The 15,833-nt window shown below is 47.1% G+C and overlaps 1 protein-coding gene across 1 annotated transcript in view; it reads right to left on the bottom strand.

The window, feature by feature from the left end:
- Positions 1-15,833, bottom strand: part of POLR3E (RNA polymerase III subunit E) — a 1,464,556-nt gene that overhangs the window by 351,461 nt on the left and 1,097,262 nt on the right. Inside the window, exon 16 of the mRNA XM_069645613.1 lies at positions 15,061-15,218. Within this exon, the coding sequence (XP_069501714.1) occupies positions 15,061-15,218 (158 nt within the window). The remainder of the gene's footprint in view (positions 1-15,060; positions 15,219-15,833) is intronic.

Raw genomic sequence — 15,833 nt, 5'->3', positions numbered from 1 at the left:
GCTCAAGGGAAGACGACTCCGGACTGGATCTTCTCCGAGTCGTTGAAGGGCAGATAGCTCAGGACTGCAGCAGGGCTTCACCGGGATGGGGTAGTTGCAGCAGCCATCGTTCTCTCTGCTTCTCTTCAGTTCCTTGTAGTTCCAGTGGCGACTCTGACTTCTAGCCCAAGAGACCTGCCTTTTATGCGAAAAACACCCATTCACACAGCCTGGCTGTCAATCACCCAGCAGGGGGGGTTGTCCAGCCCGGACAACTACCCTGGCCAATCATGACAAAGTGCGACTTGGGTTTCCTAGAATACCCTGTGCAGGGGGGTGACTACACTCCTCCCTCAAATTCAGCCACCTAGACACCCAGGCGCCTTGAGGAGGGCTTCTGAGCAGACGCCCGCCAAAAGACCATGAACAAAGGCGGCAAACCTAGTTTGCCGCGCAAAGTAAAACACAAGAAGGACTTTAACAAAAAGAAATGGCGAATAAACCCAACCGGAGCCAAAAGAAAGATGATTTGGTCAAGCGGGTTTATGTTCGAGGCTAATATAATAGCCAAGAACAGTACCACGTTTATCTAATATAATCGCGGTAGAAAAGTTAGGGTAGATACCACTGCCACTAGCCAAGTCTAAATGTTAAAAGAGCGAAACAATGCTCTAGGAGGTACAGATAAAAAGGGATACGACTTAACCCTTACCAGTACTCCATGGAGGATGAGGTGTACTGGATCTGTGGTAGATTGAGTAAGCAAAGTTAATGGTAATTTTACCCTTTTCTGGGGGACGGTAGTCACCTCAGAAATGGAGTCGCAGGAAGTCTCAAAGACAACCCTGTGCCACGGCACTGAAGGTGCTGTGTGACACACACAAAAAGAAGGGGGCTACTGAAGTGGTGTACTTCAGAGTCCACAATCACAAAAAACAGATAGAAACACACAGCAAAACACAGGTAAGAGTGGGGGAAAAGCTCTCACTCTTACAAAGTGGAAGAACATAAACTCCAGAAGTCCAGCAAAGCTGCTGGGGGACTCACTAGGAGAGGGAAATCAGCCATAGATGAGAATTCCCCCTAACATATGGCAGGCTGAAAAGTGATGGTCTAGATGGTTTCCCAGAGCAATTGGCAGTATTTAAGTTCAATTCATAATCTTCAGGACATCAACCTTCTGTTTTGCATTTGTCACTCAGAGGGTGAGTGGTCTGCTAGACATGTGTACCAAGACTGTTGTGCATTGACACCAACGCTAAACCTCACTGATGATGCCCAATGAGGCCGAAACAGGTCTGGGTTTGCTTGTGGTATTGTGCGGAAGGGTTGTGACCTAGCAGGTTGGCCTTCACTGCCCCCTTTCAGGCAAAGACCAAGCCCGATTTGCATATGGTCTTTCCCATTCTGTAATGGCACGTCCGGATGAAGCACAGTGGTGTAGCGGGTTGCCCAGACACATTTGCAGTGGTTAAATTTAATTCACAACCTTCCACAAATCAACCATTAGTTTTGCAGATAAGCAACCTAGACAGTAATCTTTGGTGAACCAGAGCAGAGAAGCTCACCTTTCTGCCTAACTTGCATTATCAAGATTGCTCTGTGTATTCTTCACTGGACCCATCACCATGCAGAATGTTTAAAAATAGTTCTTTATTTAGGCCTTGGGCAAACTCTTAGCAACGAAAAACCACAGAGAAGTAATCCACAAACATTTACTGCTATTGAGCAACAGAGGTTCGAACCCCGGGTCCGCGCTTTGAAACCTATGGGTATTAAGCACATTATAAATAACGGATTACAATTATATACACATTCATCTTGGTGGGCCTTTGCTAAGAGAAGAGCAATAACACTACTTTTAAAGTACAGTTATAAGCAGTTTTCAGACTACTGGAAATGTAGTAAAGCAAGTGAAATTAGCAACAGCATACATACCGTGGAAAGCTCAGTTTCTATTCTTAAAAAAATCCTCCCTAGCTAGAAAAGAAAGGACCTTGTGCTCTTAGAATGACAGGTCTCACTAGAAGTCTTTTCAGAAGGCTAGGAGTCTCGATAGAGTTGAACAAGTGTTGGCTAGAAACAGTCACTCACCGTAAGGACTACTGTACTCCTATTCCATAGTCCACATTCCTCCATACTGATACGCCCCATGGTGAAAAGACCAGAGCCTTTTTTTGCACCGCGAAAGAAACGTTCTCTTTAAATCTAGAGCATACAAGGCCTCTCCAACTAGTCCTTTACCAGCTCGACAGCCACTAATTACCATTAAAACCAATTTTGCGGTGGATGGAGGGAGGCACGTATGGAGCAAAGGGGCCTATGGACTAAGAGCACAGTAGTCACTACAGTGAATAACTGTTTCTTACTCCTACTTCCTCCATACCAATGGGAGATTTTGTAGCATGGGACTCAAGGTAGGAGGCTGCCTAATTAGCATCAAAAAAATTGTGCAATACTGCCTGTCCGAATCTGGCATCAGCCCTGAAGCTGGTATCAAGACAATGCTTGCAGAAAGCCGACGGCATGGACCACGCCACAACCTTGCTGATCACATCCTAAGGTACATGTCGCTGGAAGGTGAATGAAATAGGCTTAGCTCTTACTGCATGAAAGTGAATACCTTTAAGGAGCATAAACCTCAGTAGTGTGTAGGAATCGTTAATTTAGATTTCACACCCTAGCTGGGGGGCGGCATGGGCTTTAACAGGCCACCAGCCTGAGCTTTTGCACCCAGGATTTATCAGGGTGTGGAAAGTTTTTTTGTTTTTTTATCCGACGAGAGATCAGCTCTGCACAAGCCCATTTCTCATTGGAGAAAAAGAAATCTGAAAAAATGGCTGCCGCCATCAACATGGAAAAGGGACCAGGTCCCTTTTCTATTTCAATGGCAGCGGCCATTTTTATGTCTGTTTTTTTCCTCCTGTGTGGGCGTTGACGGCACAATCACCCCTGGGAAAGGCAGAGTTCTGATTGGTTAATCCGTCTTTCCCAGGTGCGAATGGTAGACAGAAGCTGAAAGGGGCCCTTAGGGGTCCCTCGCGATATGGAAACAAGGCAATAACCATTCATGAAAGGATGCGCCAGACACGAGGTTCAAATTCCCAATGCTAGGGTTTATTGCAAGCAAAATAGTCCCAATTGGCCAACTGTGGTCTCACGCCCCGCGACGTGTATTCTATAGACCTCGAGGGACGCAAGAGAGCGAATTACGTACAGTTACATATATACAAAATGCATATCATACAATCAGCTATGTCATGTTTAACACCCCCCTTTTATTGAGTTTCTTTGAACTCGGGATGATGGACATTTCTGACGAGTATGACAATTATGACACTTTCGATGTCTATTCTAGTAACAATGTGCAATTTAGAAAGTGCGGAGGCATCTTCTAGTTGTTGAACAGAACATGGTGCTTCTGTTCTTGGAAGCAAGCTGCACACGGGGGAAGAGTCACATTCCAAGCTTTGCTGTCTATGAGGTGCTATTCGTGTCCTGGGAGCCGACACGCTCTAAAGGGTTTTGTGAAGGGGGGCTGTAAGAAGAGCATAATTCAAGCCTTTAGCTGCTTTATTCTAACATATTCTACCACAGTACGAGACTGGCTGGCAGCTGTGAAATGATTAAATGCCCTGCAGCTCTCCCTCAAGGCTACAGAGGGAGCGTGGGCATTCCTTTCTGGGCGGCTCATGAGGAGTTTCAACAAACTCCTCAGTCCCGCGGCCTTGCCCTTTCATATTCAGACAACAATGTTAACAGTTGAGCAGAGTAAGCAGAATTCACAAGAATTGCAAGCTGCAAAGCAGTTTAGACAGAAAGCAATGAGCAATGTTTAACAAGCAAAATGGCGATTCTTGCTATGTTTAAAATGGCCGCTTGTTGGTCAAGCACAGCAGTCTGTATTTCTATAATTCTGTGCATAAGACGGTTGGCCTTCGGCCATCAAGATACGTCTATCATCCAAATGAAGGGTATTAATTTTTCCAGATTGACAAAGCCATTTTACGATAGTAGCTTTTGATGCTCGAGTTCCATAGTTTTGACCAACAAAAGTAACATGGAGGGCATCCGATTGTTTTTACTGCTTTGCTCTGTGTACATAGAATTTGAGAGCCCTGTGAACATCAAGACAGTGCGGCACAGAGTCTGCCGGAAACTGAGGGTCTAGAAAAAGAGTTGGAAATATCACTTCCTCAATAATATGGAAGAGAAAACTACTTTAAGTTGGATGTGTTCAGAGGACAAACATTTCTTTGTGAAAAAAGGTATACGGCTCGAATGCCGAAAATGCCTGTATTTCGCTTGCACTTATAGCAGAATGGAAGGCTACTAAAAGGGCAACCTTCCAGGAAAGGAATTTGACATCAGAAGATGCCATGTAGTCAAAGGATTTATGTGCTTGAGCAGTCAAAACAACAGTCAAGTCCCAGACCCATCAAATGGACAAAGCGACCCCTAGTGATCCCGGTCCTGTCCTGCAGTGGGATGCAAAGAGAGTGAGGCTTTTTGTATGGAGCGTCGCAAACAGATTCGCTGGAGGATGACCCCATATCGAAAAGATGGGTTGTAGTGCCAAGTGTTTGATCTCCCACTTGTGGTTGGAGTGTTGTAGTCTGCCGAGGAGATCTGCTTCTGTGTTTAGCACTCCTGAAAGGTGGACTGCCCCGAGCACAATGTTGTGGAGCAGTGCCCATTCCCATATTGAGACCACCAGGTGACAAAGGGCTGTGATCTGCCTCCTCCCTCCCCCCCACCCGCTTTTCTCTTGAGCTGTCTGTTTGCACTGCAACAGCCTCGCCGTACATGTTTGGTAGAAATGCTTGCAGGGCACTGAAGATAGTCTGTAGCCCCAGGAGACAGATATGCACTGTTATTTCTTGGTTGGACCACAGACTGAACTTTCAAGCCCCTTAGTGTGGCTCACCAACTGCTCAGACAGGAGTCTGTGATGATGCACTCTTTGAGGGCAATCTCTGGGAAGGGAGGCCCCTGGGAAATGTTCTGTTATTCGGACCACCAAAGAAGATCCTGATGCAACCGACCAAAAGGCCCACTGGCTCGATTTTGTAAGGACTGCAAGTGATTTAGCCTTTTGGGTGGAAGTCTTGTACCTATTGAGCTACTCATTAGTGGAAGAGTGTAATATGTCCAGACTGTCAAATGGAAGGTCTATGATGCAAGCTTGGACCTCGTGCATAACCTTTGTGGAATACATCCATGGCACCCTGCACAGGTCTGCTCCTAGCGCCATCACCTAACTGGCTATGTCAATATGATGCACTGATGCTCCAAAAGAGGTCCTGTGCAAGGATCTTAGCCTTCACTAGTCCAGATTTGAACCCTTATTTATGAGCAAGCAAAAAGGGGAGAAAATCACCCAATTCTCTTCAGAGGCTTTGATTCCCAGTTGGTAGGAGTGCATCTGCATTGGCCTGGCTGAAGTCCAGTGTAGCATTGGCAAACACTTTGTGGCTATTCGTTTCCAAGAGTTTGTCCTTCCTATTGTGGAGAGATATAGAAGAGGATGCAGTTCCTGATCCAGAGGGTCTTGTGAACAAGGCGGCGGAGGTCACCACCGCTGAGTGAAGTTGTGGGTGTGGTGTCAGGCAAAGCTCTCCGATGCTAGGGGCTGGTATCTGGAGTCTAGTTTCTTGTTTGTAGGTTGTAGTGAGTAAGGCTTTTCCCATACCTCTGTGGCTGCGGCCAAAACATCCTTTTGCATAGGAAGGCTGGATCTGCTGAGGGAGCGTAGAGCCAAAACCTTGGAAAGGACTCTGTGGGGTTCCTCTCGTATGGGCACGTCTGGAAAGTCTTTCAAACTGCACAGCCTGTCGTGAAATGCTCTAGCGGAGCATGAGACATTCATCTTGGAGTCACTTGCAGAGTCCTGATCTTTTTTCATGGCTGACAGTATACCTGGGCAAGGACGAGTCTTGTGTGTTGGGGGTCCCCTTGTCAGGCTGCGGTGCTGCAAGGGGAATCTTCTGAGTCATAATTGGCGCTTTGGGTGTCAGTACCTCTTCCAGCACTATTGGTGCCTGAGGATGCGTTGGCTGCGCCAGTTGCAGGGCTGTCAGCGCTGGCAATGGAGGTGCTTTTTGTGCCTGTGGAGATGTTCGTTGTGCCACAGTCAGTGTTGCAGGTGTCGGTGATTGGGGCATACGCTCTTTCAATAGTCCTTTAAAATAATCTGCCATTTCCCTGGACCTAATCAGGGTCTGGAATCTATCAAAGAACCTGTTTTGCGCTTGTGAATGACCTGCAGCAGAGTACGCCACTTTGGGGGTTCATGTTGAAGTCACTGCGGGGGTGCTGATGGAGATGCTGGTGGGTATTTAGTAGGCGGCGCAGGTACGCAGTTTGATTGACAGGGCTGATGATCCCATGAACACGATGGAGCAGGAGAACAGGCTGGTTATGCCATGCTCCATTGTGATGTATTCCAGTTAGTATGTGGAATTAATGCATCACGCGGGACCAAGGAAGACCAGGAGATTAGTGATTCTTGAACCCCTGAGGAGGATCTGGCAGCCAACTTGCCTGGGGAAGAGGGTGACCATACTTCTGTGTCACCTGTCCTTTTCCCCTAGCCTAGGAGTTGTTGAGGGCTGGTTTTTGGCCGAAGGCTTGGCGCGTTCTTTTCCTACCATTTTCTTGGGGTCGGCCATTTTGGTCTTCTTGGCCTGGACGTGGCTTTCGACCATTTTGTGCATCTCAGCATGGCCTTTGGTGTATGGGATATGAACGCTTTTTCCTGCTAGAGTAGGGCCCAAATGTCAGCCTAGAAAAATGGATACCGCTCATATTTGACGGCAAAAGTATGTTGGTGGCCGTGGGCCAACTGTCTCATGCACGTCCGAGTTTGCCAATGAACGACCATTTTGATGTAACAAGGATCGCCATTTTGTTTTCTAACCATTGCTCATTGCTTTGTTCTTATTGCTTCGCAGCACATTTTCTGCTTACACTGCTCGACTGTAAAACATTGTTCTCTGAACGTGAAAGGTCAAGGCCGCAGGACCGCGAGAATAACAAGGGTTAGTTGAAACACAACGTAGGCAGCGCCAGGAAGGAATGCCCGGCTCCCTCCCGAATGTAGCCTTGAAGCAGAGCTGCAGGGCATTTAATCATTTCGCAGCTGCCAGCCAGTCTCATTATATGGTAGAATATGTTAGAATGAAGCAGCTAAAGGCTTGAATTATGCTCTTCTTACGGCCTCACTTTACTGAGCCCTGTAGAGTGTGTCGGCTCCCAGGACACAAATAGCACCTCATAGATAGCAAGGTCTGGAATGTGACTCTTCCCCCCGTATGTAGCTCGCTCCCAAGAACAGAAGCACTGTGTTCTGTTCAACATCTAAAAGATGCCTCCGCACATGCAAATTGCATATTGTTGCTAGAGTAGACATTTGAAGGTGTCAATTGTCGAAAGTGTCCATCATCACACAGAGTTCAAAGAAACCAAATAAAGGGGGGTGTTAAACATGTCACAGCTGATTGTATGATATGCATTTTGTATATATGTAACTGATGTACGTAATTCATTCTCTTGCGTCCCTCGAGGTCTAGAGATACACGTCGCGGGGCGTGAGACCGAGTTGGCCAACAGACTATTTGCTTTGCAATAAACCCTAGCTTTGGGAATACAACCTTGTGTCTGGCGTATCTATCGTGTGTGGTGACTTGCCTTGTTTCCATAGACGTAAGGGACCCCTAGGGGCCCCTTTCACAATGTGGTAGGTCCTGGAGGATGTTCAAGTGACAAGGCGGTAACAGGAACTTGGTGAGCCCCAGGCAGTCGCCAGGGAAGTACAGACCCCTCAGTGATTAGGTTACTGGTATCTCGTGCCCCCCTGTCTGGTGACAGGCCCAGGAGAGCCCTCAGCCCAAAACTTTGTAGGCCCCGGGCCACCCCTGGTGGGCCTAGGAGGAGCTAATGAAATCCCTCCCGAATGAGACAGCCCCAGGGAGTCGCCTCGGCGGGGTGCCTGAAAGGGAATAGGATTTACCCGAAGAGCGGCCTGACGCTCTAGGCCCATGTGCCTTGGAGAAGACTCACCAAAGAGATCCTTCCACCAGCTCAACCGATGTAGTGCCCAGGAACGAAGCGTGCCACAGGAGGTACAAGTATCCCACTGGCACACGGGCCTCAAACACCTGAGACAGACGATCCAAAGTGTTAACCTAATTACTGGCATACGTGATTTATGCCGGTATGTGATGTATGACATGATGGGTGTTGCAACAGTGAAAGGATAGTAAATGACGCAAAATAAAATGTGTCACAGCTGGTGCAAAGGAGTCCTGTCTTGTTGAGTGGTAAAAAGGACGGGTGGGCTGCGTCAGCGTAGGGTGAGGGGGCGGGGGGAGGGCAGTCCATCACACCCTTGTATTCTCTAAATTTAAAAGGGAAGCTTTTCTTCTGCGGTGTAAAAAAGGTCCTGGTACTGTCCCCATGGGAGACTCCCATTCAGATGGAAGAAAGAGGCTGGGTGAGTACGTAAGGGTTCCAATGTACAATAAGAATAGGAGAAAGGTTTTTAACAGACCCTCCCCAGATCCAACCATTTACGGGGAGGATACCCAACCAGAACACCACTGTTCAAGGCTAGTCAAGGGAGTTGCAGGAACAGGAATTTACACCCATACAACCGTTTGGCGACCAGAAGGGAAAGTGGTGCAAAAGAAGAACAAGTTACTGCTTACCTTGTAACGTTCTTTTGATGGGATGTTCCTCCGACGTATTCCTTATCTTTGATAATTCATCTCCAGCTTACTGGCCTTGTAACTTTTTTCTCTGTAGAGGGCGCTGCGCTTCGACGTCTGCCGAGTCGATGTCCTCGACAGCCACCGTATCGGCGCCGACGTCACCATGCCCATAAATAGCCACACGCGGCGTCCGTTGCTCAGTTCCGTTTTGTAGCATAAGATAAGTCATGCCTGAATTGGTTATTGACCTTGAAGGAGCGTAAGCTGCAACCACAAGGGAAGTATTACTGCGGGGATGGATGGGAGGGGCGCTAAGGAATACGTCGGAGGAACATCCCATTGAAAGAACGTTACAAGGTAAGAAGTAACTTGTTCTTCGAAGGGATTGTGTCCTCCGACGTATTCCTTATCTTTGATAGACTCCCATAGCAGTGGCATGTAATTATAGGTGGGAGTAATGTCGTCATGTATCCCTTTTAGGAATGAACCGAATGTAATACGGCTTTGCCAAATCTGGTCTCTTGACTAGTGGAGGAATCCAGGTTGTAAAATTTTGTGAATGTATGTGCGGACGACCATGTGGCAGCCGCACATATGTCTCGGACCGGTACCCCTCTTTGGAGGGCCAAAGAGGCTGCAATACCCCTGGTTGAGTGAGCCCTACGATTGTGGGGTGGCTCTTTCCCTGCCATTTTGTAACATTCCAGAATGGCCAAAATAATCCACCTGAAATGGTCTGTTTTGTTATGGGTAGTCCCAACTTGTGACCCGAGTATCCTACAAACAGTTGGTCTGCTTGCCTAATGCTAGCCAGTCTGCTGATGTAAAAGCTCAGAGCTCGCCTTGGGTCCAGCCTATGTTGCCTTTCTTCCTCTTTCCCCGGATGGGGAGGAGGGTAGAACGAAGGTAAGGTAATTTTCTGAGTGATATGAAATTCAGAAACCACCTTTGGGAGGCAATTAGGCTTCACCTGTAGGACAACTTTGTCCTTATGGAAAATTGTATGGGGGGCGGGGGGTTTACAAGAGAGCTTGTAATTCGCTCACCCTCCTAGCAGATGTAAGTGCTACCAATAGGACAGTTTTAAGAGTGAGAAATCTCAGCGAACAAGAGTGGAGTGGTTCGAATGGAGTACCCATTAGGAAACTTAAGACTAAATTTAAGTCCCATAAGGGAACTTGGAATGGTCTTGGAGGATAAACATTAGTTAATCCCTTGAGAAATTGTATTACTAGAGGTAGTTTGAAATACAATGGTTCCTCCACAGTGCGCTTGAAGATTGAAAGCGCTGCGAGATAGCCTTTTACAGTGCCAACTTGAAGGCCCGAGTTTGCCAAGTAGAGTAGAAACGATATTATCTCTACACCAACTGCAAAAAAAATTCCAACGGCAGAGGTATAAAGACTTTGTTGCTGGCCTTCTGGCCGAAAGCAACACCTCCATGACGTCATCAGGGAAGTCGCAAACCTTGTACCTCACCCTTTCAGAAGCCAAGCGTGAAGGTTGAGGGTTCTGATGTCTGGATGGAGAGCCTGACCTCCCTTCTGTGAGAGAAGATTCTCTTTGAGTGGAAGAAGTATCAGAGGACAGATGGACATATCTAGAAGGTCCGGGTACCACGTTCTCCGGGCCCAGTCTGGGGCAATTAGGATCATGGTTTTCCGGAATCTTCTCAACCTCCTGATCATTTGAGGAATAACAGGGACTGGTGGAAACGCGTAAAGGAGTGGGAACTCCCAGTCCGCTACGAACGCGTCCACTAGAGCTCCTCTCAAGGGAAATTCCCTTGAACAGAACAGATCGCACTTCCTGTTGGTGCTGGGGGTGAACAGATCCACCTGAGGGGTTCCCCAAAGGGCGAAGATCTCTTGAAGGACTTCCTGAGCTAGCTCCCACTCGTGGGAGACTGTGCTCTGCCTGCTCAGAGCGTGCACTGTCAAGTTCTTCTCTCCGGCTAGGTGGACTGCCGATAGAGAGATTCCTGCCTGAATTGCCCAAAACCAGAGCTGCATTGCCTCTATGCACAGTGGCAGTGACCCTACGCCTCCTCTTTTGTTGAGGTAGTGCATGGCCACCGTGTTGTCCGTCATTATGAAGACATTTCTCCCCAGTACTGATGGCAGGAAAGCCTTCAGCGCTAGTCTGATCGCTCTCAGCTCTAATAGGTTGATGTGTAGTCTGGACTCCGATGGAGACCAACGACCGCTGATGGTCAAGTCATTGGCATGGGCTCCCCACCCCGTGAGTGAGGCGTCTGTGACTACTGTTATCTCCGGCCATGGTTGCCAAAACAGTTCTGCTTTCAAGATGTTCTCTGGTTAGGCCCACCATTGAAGGTCGTGGGCTACCTTGTCCGGAATCCGGAGGAGATCTGCCATTCTCCCTGAGAATTGCGACCACTGAGTTCTCAGTGCCCACTGAAGGGATCTCATTCTCAGGCGAGCCTCTGGCACAAGGAAGATGCAGGATGCCATGAGGCCTAGCAACCTCAAAAAAGTCGAAGGCTGGGAGACGTTGGGCATTTTGGAACTTGTTGACCATCTGCAGAATATCTTGTGCCCTCACCTTTGGTGGCGAGGCTTTTCCCAGGGAAGTGTCCAGGACCGCTCCAATGAACTGGAGTCTCTGTGATGGTATCATCTGTGACTTCTTTAAATTGAGGGAGACCAGGTAGGGGTAGACGTGGATCCCTTCCCCCCTTAGACTTGCAGCCCATACCGACATTAGCTTGGTGAAGACCCTCGGGCGGAGGTCAGCCCAAATGGCAGAACTCGAAATTGATAATGAGAGTCGCCAATTGCGAACCTCAGGTATTTCCTGTGTTTGAGATGGATTGGCACATGGAAATAAGCATCCTAAAGGTCCAGAGATACCAGCCAGTCCTGGAGCTGGAGGGCCTGAAGGATCTGAGAGAGAGATACCATCTTGAACTTGTCCTTCCTGAGGAACTTGTTCAATTCTCGTAAGTCCAGGGTGGGTCTCAGTCCTCTGTCCTTCTTTGGTATGGGAAAGTAGGGGGGAGTACCAGCCCTTGTTCCTGTCTGCTACAGGTACCGGCTCTATGGCACCTTTCTCTAGCAGGTCTATAATTTCCTGCAAGAGGAGCGGATCTGGAACTTTAAGAGAGCTGTGCCCCGGTGGATGACTGAGGGATGTGTAGAAAGGGTAGGCAGTAACCCAGGGCAACTGTCTCCGATGCCCAAGCATCTGACGTAATAGCCTGCCATTCCGTCAGATGGCGAGTTAACCTGCACCCTACAGGTTTTGTGTGTGGAAAGACCTCAGAGTGGTTTGGGGGCGGCTGATGCAGATGCCGAGGGTAAAGAGGCACCTGCTGCGGCTTTAGTACTTTTGACCCGTCCACCTCGGGTGGATCTCCTTTGGCCATCACAGAGACTTTGAGCCAGCTGTCCTCTGCCTTTCTTGAATGCGGAATAATAGCAAAAGGACTTTACTCTCCCAGAGGTTCCTGAGGGGCGAAAAGGAGTTAGGCGGATTGCAGCTCCTAAAGATTTTGCCGCTGCTTTAGATGTCTGCAACTTTTCCAGACTGTCATCAGCCTTTTTACCGAATAAAGAAGAGCCGTCAAAGGGCATATTCAAAAGTCTGGCCTGTACATCTGGAGCAAAGCCAGACTTTCGCAACCACGCATGCCTGCAGATTGTCGTACTTGCCGCCATGGCCCTGCTGATACTGTCAGCAGAATTGATGCAAGTTTGAAGTGACTCGCACATGGCATCTTTGCCATCTTTAATGATGTTAAGGAAGGCTTCCCTTTCCTCTCCTTCCAGTATGCAGTCAGCCGCTGATGAAGCACACTCCCACAGTGTGTGACTGAACCTGGCAAGCGTACAGGTGGCGTTGATGGACTTCAACGCCATACTACAAGCAAAAAATACTTTTTTTTCCATAGAATCGTACCTTTTGTCATCTCTATCCTGTGGGACAGTAGGGTAAGCGGATCTGCTGCTTGATGAAGTTGCCGCTTGAACCACCAGGCTCTCTGGAGTTGGGTGTTTTGATAAGTATTCAGGGTTAGCCGCAGCTACCCTATACTTGGCTGACAATCTTTTATTGACTGCAGGGATAACCTCAGGAGTTTCCCAATTAGATGAAATCTTCCTTTGCAAGGCTGCATGGAAGGGGACCACAGGATCCTCCTGTGGACCTTTGTCTAGTATGTCCGTCAGGTCATCCTGTTGAAAAACTGTTGAAGGCGCAGACCAACCCATAAATTCAATAATCCTTGCCATCAGGGTTTTATAGGGTGTTTCGGCATGTTCCCCTGGGTCTGGTTTGACAAATTCCACTTCTGGTGAAGTGTCCAGCCCACTTGCCTCATGTAATGATTCCTGTAGGTCTTTCAACCTTCTTTCCTCAGAGATAAAATCCTCTGAAACAGGTAGTGTGGTCCTCTGCAACCCGAAGGTTTCCTGGTCAGAATACTCCCTTCTTCATAGATTGAAGATAATCCGGGGTACTCTGACCTCGGAAATGGTGTAAAACCCATTTCTAAGGCAGAAGGAGCCAAACTCATTATTGGGCGAGAAAACGTCAATGTCGTCGACGCCGATGTGACAGGCTTCGAAGGAGCCGAGAAACGCGTCGAGAAAACTGGAAGAGGCCTCGAAGAACTCAAGAGGATCAGGATCCTACTCGAGGATGTCGACGACGGTCTCGGCGTCGTGCCAGAGGCTCTTGGTATCACGGTTGGCTGTGAAGTAGCCGTGATTTTCTCTTTCATCGGCGCTGGCGTCGATTCGTTCGACCGATGCGTTGAAGAACACTTCGACAACGGCGTCGATGGCGCCGATCCATGCGTCGAAGGGATCTTCGTCGGTTCCGATGAAGAAGCCATCGAGAAAGAGTTGGTATTTCGAGTAAATATAAGGGCTTTTATCTGAACTGAGCAACGATATTCCGAGGCCCCACGAAGCGCGGAAAAACGGAACTGAGCAACGGACGCCGCGCGTGGCTATTTATGGGCATGGTGACTTCGGCGCCGATACGGTGGCTGTCGAGGGACATCGACTCGGCGGATGTCGACGCGCAGCGCCCTCTACAGAGAAAAAATGTCCGAGGCCAGCAAGCTGGAGACGAATTATCAAAGATCAGGACACAATCCCTTCAAAGGTATGTTTACTTACCCTATATACTGTAATTTGCTCATGAAACACCGCAGGAGTTTCTGAACACACTGAGCCTTCTGGATTCATGCCTTGGTTCTGTTTTAGGAAGTCCTGGGGCCTCAGTGAAGTGGTCACTTCAGATTTTTGGGTCTGGCTATATCACGGTTCCATGATCCGATGGATACATTCTGGACACTGGATACATTTGTGACTAACATAGCACAAAATGCTACATTGGAATGAGTCATAGGTGTGATGACTAAGACCACTGCATTAGGGGAGGAAATTATATAGGCACTGAGCCAACCAAGACAACTACTGAAGGTACCCTTTGATCTCACACTGCATTTCAGTGGATCTACAAGCCCTGCCTTTGTTATATTTCAAAATGCATGTAACCATGCACATGTTATTTTCAACAACCATAAACTAAATGTAGGGCAACATACAGATCATTAATCTTCTCTAGATGAATTGAACTATTTTGCAATGTTCATCCAACTTAATACAGAATTTTAACAATCAAATCAATTGACAAGCATTTAAAATCACAAAAAACTAATTTGAAATTTATATGCACAAATATGCATGCCAAGATGTCTTGATGAAAGCCAGAATTAAATGGGTGCCTTATGAGAGCGTACATCACACTGATATTTGCTAGAATAAACAAAAATAATATGCCAACATACTGTAGATGCAAGGGTGAAACAGTGGATTGCAAATTCATGAAGGTTGGGATGCTAGGTGGTAGTGAACTACTGATACATGGTTATGCTCCAAGTGACTGGGCTAAACAGAATACAGCTACAAACTTCTATTACGTTGTGCCTACTGATGATGATACCTGGAAAGAGTATTTAAGCGTTTAGACCCAGGCTTAGTATTAGACAGATGACTTCTAACCACCCCCGAGCTTAAAACAGGTATGAGTGTCCAAATTATACTGGTTGGCAGCAGAAAGGGATAAGGGATATTCATGCTGAATTTAATCTATTGTGCACCGTGCCACCCCTCTTTTGTAAGCAGGTTATCACAAAGGAATACGATAGATGTCATTTGTTTACGAGGCTACCTTGTGCATATGACAATATCTGTTTTTCAAGAATGTTATAGTTTATGTTCCCTATGTTATCACAGTAACAATGTTAATAAAATGTGTTTTTAAAATCTATGCGAAAGTAGGATTTGTGGGCAAGTGAATAGTTGCATATAAGCCCTGATCAATGCTAAGTATTTACTTGGTCTGGATGCCCATCCACAGCATTTGTTGTCTCTGAACAACATCTGGATGCTTCTTCACAAAGTCCTCATCATAAGGAAGCAGAAATTCCCAGCCTTGGTTGATTCGTACAACAGCCATGTGATCTAAAAATTCTTTCACATCTTCTTGGCAAAGCTGTAAAAAGACAAAAGAAACGTAAAACACTATTAAAAATAAATGTATGATTTGTAAAATCAGAATGTGTGTTCAAATCACACGCACATTCAATACCATGAATTGGCTGTCCATCTGTTCTACTTTAAATTCCCTTTGTCCTCCAAATGTGTTAAGATGGCTTTCTAAATCCACGCTGGTAGTGGATTTGGAGCTGCCAACCTATTATGGCGAACAGGAAACCGTGAAGTCTACCCAAACCCAATTAAAATAGGTAGCACAGCAGCAAGGCTTAGACACAGTTGGGGTGTGACAGTGATTTAGGGCTACAATGAGGCGCACACAGAACCCTCCAATGATTCCAGTTAAACGGCTAAATACAAATATACAATGGTTTACTAGGCCTTTAAAATACACACTAAGCAATGAAACTTTCAGGCAAGTATTGTCAAACAACTGCTTTAAAATACATGTATACATTCTGTCTTGTGGGTTTCCAGAAGAACCCTAACACTTTACCCCAAAGAAAGGCAAGCAATAGTTTAAGCAGAGTTATCAGCAATTACATGCGGTTCATGGAAGTGGCGAAGGCAAGTGGTCTGCTTGTGGGGCTACTGCAGTCTCTTTTGTCCATTG

The sequence above is a fragment of the Ambystoma mexicanum genome, chromosome 2p (assembly GCF_040938575.1).
Source record: "Ambystoma mexicanum isolate Mex_15411 chromosome 2p, UKY_AmexF1_1, whole genome shotgun sequence".
Lineage (NCBI taxonomy): Eukaryota > Metazoa > Chordata > Amphibia > Caudata > Ambystomatidae > Ambystoma > Ambystoma mexicanum.
Note: the sequence above shows the minus strand (reverse complement) of the source record. Positions and strands in the feature narration are given on the sequence as shown.